This window comes from Buceros rhinoceros, unplaced genomic scaffold (assembly GCF_000710305.1).
Source record: "Buceros rhinoceros silvestris isolate BGI_N320 unplaced genomic scaffold, ASM71030v1 scaffold25469, whole genome shotgun sequence".
Lineage (NCBI taxonomy): Eukaryota > Metazoa > Chordata > Aves > Bucerotiformes > Bucerotidae > Buceros > Buceros rhinoceros.
This window is the reverse complement of record NW_010431284.1, coordinates 1,557-10,635: the sequence shown is the minus strand read 5'-3', so window position 1 is coordinate 10,635 and position 9,079 is coordinate 1,557. Positions and strand designations below refer to the sequence as shown.

General features: G+C 55.3%; 1 protein-coding gene across 1 annotated transcript in view; it reads left to right on the top strand.

Annotated features, from left to right (window-relative positions):
- ARHGEF10L (Rho guanine nucleotide exchange factor (GEF) 10-like) overlaps positions 1-9,079 on the top strand; it is a gene marked incomplete at both ends in the record, with an annotated part of 15,060 nt that overhangs the window by 4,431 nt on the left and 1,550 nt on the right. Inside the window, 16 exon segments of the mRNA XM_010143391.1 lie at positions 1-168; positions 390-506; positions 604-696; positions 948-1,121; positions 1,740-1,885; positions 2,238-2,252; positions 2,628-2,812; positions 2,908-3,023; positions 3,212-3,406; positions 3,408-3,528; positions 4,402-4,520; positions 4,782-4,868; positions 4,985-5,214; positions 5,314-5,468; positions 6,861-7,006; positions 8,215-8,389. The exon segment at positions 1-168 is cut by the window's left edge and continues 31 nt beyond it. Of these exon segments, the coding sequence (XP_010141693.1) occupies positions 1-168; positions 390-506; positions 604-696; positions 948-1,121; positions 1,740-1,885; positions 2,238-2,252; positions 2,628-2,812; positions 2,908-3,023; positions 3,212-3,406; positions 3,408-3,528; positions 4,402-4,520; positions 4,782-4,868; positions 4,985-5,214; positions 5,314-5,468; positions 6,861-7,006; positions 8,215-8,389 (2,242 nt within the window).

The following is a 9,079-nucleotide window of genomic DNA, read 5'->3' as shown; positions in this document are numbered from 1 at the left end:
CCGCTGATGGAGATGGAGCCGAAGGTGCTGAGCGCCAGGAAGTGCCAGGTGGTGTTTTTTCGGCTGAAGGAGATCCTGCAGTGCCACTCCATGTTCCAGATCGCCCTCGCCTCCCGCGTGGCCGAGTGGGACTCGGCAGAGAAGATCGGGGACCTCTTCGTGGCCTCGGTAGGAGGAAGAGCTGAGGGACTGCTATCATATTTCCCCCTGGACCCCTCTCAACGAGAGCAGGGGGTTGGAGGATTTAAGTGATGCTGCCCCAATCTGGGGTACCAGCAGCATCCTCAGCATCACTCCAAAAATAGACAAGCACCCCCGTGCTTTGCTGATCCCCCCCTTTTTTGGGAGAACCCCATGCCATCGTGGGTTTCCTCCTGCCCTCTCCGCAGTTCTCCAAGTCGATGGTGCTGGACGTCTACAGCGACTATGTCAACAACTTCACCACTGCCATGTCCCTCATCAAGAAGGCTTGTCTCACCAAACCGGCCTTCCTCGACTTCCTCAAGGTCAGCAGGACCCAAACGTGGGTGCGTGGAGCTGCTGCTCACTGTTATGTGTGAAACTCCTCCTTTTTTCCTTTTTATTTTTTTTTCCCTCCTGCAGAAGAGGCAGATGGCCAGTGCCGACCGGGTCACGCTCTACGGGCTGATGGTGAAGCCCATCCAGAGGTTCCCTCAGTTCATCCTGCTCCTGCAGGTATGGGTGAGGAGGTACCTGCACCCACCTTACTTTGCACCCTATTTTTTGCAGCCTCGGTGCTGTGGGAAAGGGTTTAGCAAGGGGCATATTTTTGGGCTGGCAGCTTGGTTGCAGCTTTGGGGACAATCCGAAGGGGCATCTTCCAAGCTTTGATTTTGGAGGTGCTGGAAGCACTTCCAGTTGTAGCTCCCCAACGAGGCTCATTTTGCTGCGGGGACTTTTGTCCCTCGCCCTTTCCTCCACCCCAGGACATGCTGAAAAACACCCCCAAGGGCCATGCGGATCGCCTGTCCCTCCAGCTGGCCCTCACCGAGCTGGAGACCTTGGCAGAGAAGCTCAATGAACAGAAGCGCTTGGCCGACCAAGTTGCCGAAATCCAACAGCTCAGCAAGAGCATCAGCGACCGCAGCAGCCTCAACAAGGTGGGTCCTTCAGCCTCATCTCCTCATCCTCCTGGTGTTTTGGAGCTGAGGGTTGAGCTTTGCAGCTTCCACCTTCCTCTCTCTGACGGGGGTTTTGGGAAGCCAGGATCCCTGTTTTCTCCAAAAGGATGTTGAGCAGAAGCAATTCCTGAGGCTGGGCAATTCCCCTCCAGGGAAAAGCAAGGACGAGCTGCTTTGTCTCCTCTGCCTGATTTTGCAACCGTTCGTGGAAAGAAAAACAAACCCTAAATGAAGCTCTTGCGACACATCCTGGGCTGGGGGATGGCCATGGTGGCAAAAAACCACAGCGGGTCACGCGCCAGCTCAGCCCTGGGCTCAGAACTGAGGGCCAGGGGCTGAAAGAGACCCAAAAGGGGCTGCAAAAGGGCCACATCGGTCTTTCACAGCTCTGCTTGCTCAGGGGTTGGATGTACAGGGTGCAAGGGGTTTTGCATCCTACAGCCTCGGAGCACGTTGCAGACAAGGCTGCAGAGCCTGTCGCTATGCGTGCTCCGGGGTGGAGGAAAATCCTTGCAAGAAGGGGAAAACAACCCCTGGAGCAGGAGGCTTGTAAGAGCCCCTGGGCTGAGCCCCCTGCCTGCTCCATCCCCTCTGCAGCTGCTGAGCTCAGGGCAGTGGCAGCTCCTGCTGTGCGAGACGCTGACGGAGACGGTGTACGGTGACCGGGGCCAGCTCATCAAGTCGAAGGAGCGAAAGGTTTTCCTGCTCAACGACACGCTGGTCTGTGCCAACATCAACTTCAAGTAAGTGCTGATGGCCCCAGACCCCCAAATCACTTTGCAAAGCTCCGACATAGAGACCTTTCCCCTCCCCACCTTAATTCTGGGACTTGGCAGGTTTTGCCAGCTCTACCTCAAGGACTTTGAAAACCACCCCACCTTGTTTTGGATGGGGAATCCATCTGATCTGGGGTTGCTTTGCTCCCCCACTTTTGCAAAGCCTCCACCCCCTGGTGCTGTGGGGTCCTGAAGCTGGTGCAGGGTCTGGGAGCTACTGGGACCTCAGGGCTTGGTGGAGGCTGATGCTGCAAAGGGAAAAACCTTCCTCAGTTCCCCACGAACACCTCTTTATTAATTGTTTTTCCCCTCCTTCCAGGCCGGTGAACCCAGGGTAGGTGCCGAGCGTGGTCTGCTGTGGTTGTGTGCCCTGTGTTTGGGGGTGCAGGCATGCACCGGTGCACGGCGTGGGGTTGCACACGGGGCTTGGCTTGCCAAATGCATTTTGTAGGGGCTTCTAGAGCGAGCCACGGCACCTGCTGGTGTATTTATATATATTTTTGCATCCTCCCTCGGCAGAGGCCAGCTGGAATCTAGCAGCCTGGTGCCCCTGGGTCCCAAATACGTGCTGAAGTGGAGCACGGCCCTCCCGCAGGTGCAGGTGGTGGAGGTGGGGCAGGAGAGCGGCGCCTATGACCAAGACAACATCGACGCGAGCCACGGCACCCGCTGGTGTATTTATATATATTTTTGCATCCTCCCTCGGCAGAGGCCAGCTGGAATCTAGCAGCCTGGTGCCCCTGGGTCCCAAATACGTGCTGAAGTGGAGCACGGCCCTCCCGCAGGTGCAGGTGGTGGAGGTGGGGCAGGAGAGCGGCGCCTATGACAAAGACAACATCGTCATCCACAACGCCGGTGCCAAGAAGCACGCGCCGACCGGGCAGGCTTCGCACAGTGAGCACCCATCCCTCGATCCGGTGTCGGGCTGGTTTCACTGGGGTGGGCTGGAACGTCCTCCATGGGCCTCACTTCTTCATTTCTCCACCAAGATAAAGTCTACCTGGGGCCACCGCGGCTCTTCCAGGAGCTGCAGGACCTGCAGAAGGACCTGGCGGTGGTGGAGCAGATCACCCTTCTCATCAGCACCTTGCACGGCACCTACCAGGTATCTACATGCCAAAGTGTGGCCAGACTTAAGACTTGGGTAGAACCAAACGCGGGTGCTTTGCAATAACCGTGTGGTTCCTCGGGGACCGCTGGACACCTCATCCTCCTGAGCCCCACGGGTGAAATTTGGGGATGATTCAGGCTTAGTTTTGAAGGCACTTCCATGATTTACGGCTCTTGCCCCAGAACCTGAACATGACGGTGGCCCAGGACTGGTGCTTGGCGCTGCAGAGGATGATGAAGGTGAAGGAAGAGGAGATACACTCTGCCAACAAGTGCCGCCTCCGCCTCCTGCTGCCCGGGAAGCCGGACAAGTGAGTTTGTGGATCGCGAGTAGGCTCTTCCCACCTTGGGGAGGAGGAGGAGGATGATGAGGAAGCTGATGATGCTTTCCCCATGCAGGTCTGGCCGCCCCATCAGCGTCATGGTGGTCTTCATCACCCCAAACCCCCTGAGCAAGATCTCCTGGGTGAACCGCCTGCACTTGGCCAAGATAGCCCTGCGTGAGTAGCCCTGCGGCACGTTGCTTACCATCACCCTTGCTTTGAAAAGCCCAATTTGGGAGCAAAGGGGTTTGCTTCGCCCCGAGCATCCTGATGCAAGGGAAAAAACGGGGAGTGAGGTGATGGAGAACATTTTGTTGGGGTCGCGTGCTGGAAAATGATGGGAAATGGTAGTTCTGGCTCAAAATGCTTTGCATTTTGCTGCTCCTGGGTGACATCGCTGGGTTGGCGTTGTGTGGCGATGGGTTTCCGTTGGCTCTTGTGCTGAGGGTGTCAGGGCTGACCCACTTTCCATGAAATAGGGTGAATAAGCAAGGGAGGAGCTGCCGCTGCCTTCTCTCTGTTCCTATTTATCTCCAAGAATCACTGCAGCAAAACAACAACACAAAATAGTTTAATGGAAGGAAAAAAAACTGAAATGCTGTTTGAGTGCTCGGATCTCCCCGGGCTGGAATGATTTTTGATTCTCTTGTTTTTAACAGTTTATGTGTGGATTTTGTAGTGGTTTTTTATTATTTTTATTTTTAATCTGGGATGCCTGGGGGATAATCCTGTGTCCTGGAGTTAGAAACGAAAACACATTCAAGCCTAATGTGAAGAAACACATTAGAGTGTATTCCCCCCGCCCCTTATCTATATGTTATCTGGTTTTTGGGTTGATTTTTTTGCCTCTACTCAAGGCGGTTGCTTGGCCGTGTGCTGTGGAGGGGTGCAATGTTTTTGGAAGAAAGAGGTGAGATTCCCCCCAGGCCTGCAGATGATGGTGCTTTGGGGTTAGAGATGAGAGCCCTGCACCAACAATTACTCATTTGGGGGTCCCACTGGGGAGGGGAGGGTGTTTTGGCCGTCCTCGATCTCCTCTGCTCACCGCAGGGCAGGAGAACCAGCCGGGCTGGCTCTGTCCTGACGAAGACAAGAAGAGCAAAGCTCCTTTCTGGTGCCCTACCCTGACCTGCCACATGCCTGCCTTCTCCAAGGCCCTAGATCTGCAGGTAAGAGTGATGGCCAACATCTCTTCCAACCCTCCCCCGTGCCTCCTTCCCCTTTACCCCCGTCATTTTGGGGAATAAAGGCAGAAATCCTGTGGTGGATGGGCTGGGTGGGGTGGCCAAGCTGGTTGCAAAGGCAGAAATGGGTGTGATTCACCCTGGAAAGTTGAAGATACAAATCTCAGGGTGTGCACTGACACTCTGAATGCGTTGGGGTAATTTGGGGGTGTTATGGCCCCCCTCATACCCCGGTCTCTCCCCCAGCTTGGCGCTGTGGTGCACAACCCTGTGCAGTCCTCGCTCCTGGGCTTCTCTGCCGTCAGCACCTCACTGCCTCAGGGCTACCTCTGGGTGAGCAAAACAACCCCAAAACAGGGCACAACCCACTGGGTTTGCGTTGTGTTGGCTGCAAACCTGCTCTGTGGTGCTCGTGGCTGCTGCTCACACCCGTTTTCTGGTCTCTGTAGGTTGGAGGAGGCCAGGAAGGTGCGGGGGGGCAAGTGGAGATCTTCTCCCTCAACCGCGCCGTGCCACGGACGGTGAAGTCCTTCCCGGTGGCTTCCCCAGTGTTGTGCATGGAATATATCCCTGAGGCGAGCGAGGAGGGTCCAGGGGGCACCCAGGAGCCCTGCCCCACCACCAACCAGCTCCCCAGTTCCCTGCATCCCACCGTGTGCTTGGGTTTACGGGATGGCAGGTGAGGTGACCTCCCACAGCCACCCTTTGGTGCGATCCCCGGCACCAAACCTTGGAGACCGGCACGTTCTCCTGCATCTCCCCCACGTTCCCTCCCCAGCATCGTGGTCTACGGCAGCGTGGACACGGGGACGCAGTGCTTGTTGACCTGCAAAAGCCCGGGCATGCAGCCCGTCCTCTGCTTGAGGCACAGCCCCGAGTACCTGTTTGCGGGGTTGCAGGACGGGACCGTGGCTGCCTACCCCAGGAGCAATGGTGAGGACACCCCCGTGCGTGATTTTTGGTGGGTCACCCTAAAAACCACAGAGGAGGAAGGTTCTTCACACCAGCGGGAGGTGGTGGCTGCTAAAGTGGCGATAAATCTCCATTTTTTCATTATTTTTTCCCCACTATTTCCTTCTTGCAGCCCTGGGGGGTGGGAAATGCTGTTTTGCACTGCCAGGATGAATGCAAGAGGGGCTTGGTTTGGGGAAAAACGTGTGGAAAACGGTCTCAGCGAGAGGCTGATTCTGCAGCAAAGGGTTTGCTGGAAGGTCTGACACCGGGATGCGCAAAGACTCAACACTTTTGGCTTCGAAAAAATCACTTTTTGGTGCTCTAAACCGAGCTGACCCCCTCCAAACCCCATCCAGGCATCAGTCTGGGTTGATTTTTCCCTGGCTCCAGCTCAGGCCGGGGCTGCAGCTTGCTGAGCCTTCCTCCCCGGGCACTCCTCGCCTGGGCTGTTAAATACTTCGCTTCATCACTAGAGGGTAGGAAAGAGCCTCAAATAACGCCTCGCATTAGCCTATTTTTGGTCAAACCCCCTCGTTCGCTGTGAGAACCTGCAGCGAGCGGCACCCAAGTCACCCCAGAGCCAGGAAAGCCCCTTGATTTGCATTTGGAGCTGCTGCACCTCCCCTTCCCCACCTCAGAGCAACCGTACGAGCCCATCAATTAAGTGGCTTTAATTTCATCTTGGTGGTATAAATGCTCGCGGCAGGCAGCGGGGCTGCGGGGTGGGGTGTTTAATCTTAGCCCCATCTTTTGGGAAGGAAAAAGCTTTCCCAAAATAGCTCGTTTTTTAGGGGAAAATTAGGATTTGCTGAAAAGCGGCTCGGCTGCAAACTCCTGCGGATGGGAGCAGAAGTCTGAGCGCCCAAAGGGCTCTTTTATCCCTCAGATCTTCGGGTTTTATTTCAAAATGTATATATTAGACATAAGGAAAGGAGAGCAGTTATCTCTCGAAGCTGCTCAGCTGCTGCTGGGGGCGAAGCCATCCACATCCAGATTGGATGCTCTTCACAGAGACACTCCAGATCGGCCCCAAAGTGTCGCTTCAAGAGCAAATAGATGAGAAAGAAAAAGGCAATTTTGGCTTTTCCAGCGAGGAACATGCCCAAGTGGTGCAGGTGGCCGGTTGTTTGCTGCTAAAAAAGATGTTTGCAGCGGGGCAAAGGGGCTTTGGGGGGGTTAAAGCTGGAGGTGTGAGCTTCTCCTCCCATCTTTTTGGTGGCTTGGAAGCATCTGAGGTGACACTGGGGACACGAGGCGGTTGTGGCCGACCCCAGCAGCTGTTTTGGGTGGCTTCAGCTGCATCAAAACATGCTTTTTGGGTTTACTGAGCATCTTCTTTCCCTCCCTTCCATCCCGGTGTCTCTGCTCTAGGGGGGCTGTGGGACCCAGCGGAGAAGCCCACCTGCCTGGCCGTGGGTCCCGGCCCCGTGCGAGCCCTCCTGACACTGGATGAGACCCTCTGGGCCAGCTGTGCCAACCAGGTCACTGTCCTCAATGCCACCAGCCTCCATGCCCAGGTAGGCAGCATCGCTGGGGGGATGTGGTGGTGTCTTTAGGGGGGTGGTACTGCTTTGACCCCCAAAAGACGCACATGGACGGGCACATCCCTTCCTGCGCGGTGCCCAAACCAACCGTTCATTGCTGCTTTTTGCTGATTTTCATCACTTTGGGGTCCCTTCCCTCCAATACTGAGGCACAGGAGGAGGATGCTGAGATGTCTCCTGCAGCTGCATAACCAGGGAATGCTGAATAGATGCTTTTTTCTTCTAAAACCCCCTTTCTCCCACCTTTAATTTTCACATTTAGTGCTCAAACTTAGTTTGCATGTATTAGCTGTCGTAAATCCAGCCTAACGGCAGTGCCAGGGATGAATAATGCATTGGGGACCGGGTTCGTTTTCCATCTCCGATTTTATTTATGACAGGAGTCGGCTGGGAATTCTTGCAGAAGAAAAGTGATGGGGGAGGAAAAAAAAAAGCGGGGGGGTGGGGCTGTTTTTGATATGCTGGAGGATGTCGTAGATGGAATTTGAGGGAGAGTGTGGAATGGCTGGGTCTGCCAGAGAGGGACCCAGTGACTCGGGAAGGAACCCTCAGGGAATAAACCCCACGTGGGGTGGGGAACAAGGGGGACACCACCTAAAAGTGTCTGTCCGCCCCCATTTTGAGGGGTGCTCTATGTCAGTCGTCTCTGGAAGGGAGATCAATACCAGCTCCTCTGATTTATTTTGGGAAATCTATAGCAGGGGTGATTTTTTTTTTTTTTTTTTTTTTTTTTGATGCAAAAAGGTGTTTTTCCTGCAGTTTGCATCCTGTGGCTGACAGGGAAATGCTCCGGGGGGAGCTCAGGAAGCAGATGGACCAGTCTGTGATTCCCAAATGGCTCTTGCCATGGAGCTGAGCCTTTAATTGCTGCTTTTGGGGGTAAGAGAGAAGCAGGAAGGTCCTGTCCCACCTGGAGATGGGTTTTGCAGATGCATCTAGTCTGGGAAATGATCTTTTAAAGAAAAAAATGGGTGGGAAAGGCTGATAAAAACCCAAGAAGGGATTGGTGATGGCTTGGTTTTGGTGTCTTCTGCTCAGGCCAGAACTGGTGAGGAGGGGTCACTCTGGTTCTCTCCGTGTGCAGCTTCGCAGCCCTAAAGCAGCTCCTGCAGGGAGCCTGAGCTGGAAGCAGTTTTAGGGGGCACCTCTGACTTCATTTTCTGCATTTCCCCTTTTGGCAGCAAACCTTCGAGGCCCACCCGGACACAGAGGCCAGCGTCACGCACATGATCAAGGCGGGCAGCGGGGTCTGGATGGCCTTTTCCTTGGGCTCCTCCATCCGCCTCTTCCACACTGAGACACTGGAGCATCTGCAGGAGATCAACATTGCCACCAGGACCACCTTTGTCCTCCCGGGTGAGCTCCTCTTTACCCTGGCTCTTAATTGCAATTAACGGGCAAGATAGAGCGTCACCCCTGGAAGTGTTGCTTTGCTTCATGGCTGTGCTGGTTTGCAGAGAAACTGCAAGGAATTGATCTGGTTAGTGGTGCGAAGGCTTGAGCTTGGACCTCTGGGGTCTCTCCTCATTGGCTGCAGAGATGGAACTGGTGGCATCTTTGGGCCTGGAGGAGCAAACCCCTGCACCAGCAGGTCAAGGGGTGACCTACTGGGAAGCAGCTCCCTGGAGGAGGACCTGGGAGTGCTGGCAGACAGGTTTTCCATGAGCCAGCAATGGGCCCATGTGGCCCTGAAGGCCAGTGGTCTCCTGGAGTGCATTAAAAGTGTGGCCAGCAGGTCAGGGAGGTTCTTCTCCCTCTCTGCTCTGTCCTGGTGAGGCTGCATCTGGAGTCTCGTGTCCAGTGCTGGGCTCCCCCATTCAAAAAAGACGAGGAGCTACTGGAGAGAGTCCAGGAGAGACCGTGAGGATGAGGAGGGGCTGGAGCATCTCTGTGCCGAGGAAAGGCTGAGAGCCCTGGGGCTGTTCAGCTGGAGGAGAGCAGCCTGAGAGGGGACCTCCTCAATGTGATCATGAGCTAAAGCGGTGGGGGGGTGTGTGTGTCAGGAGGAGGGGGCAGATTCTTATCTGTGGTGCCCGCTGGACGCCT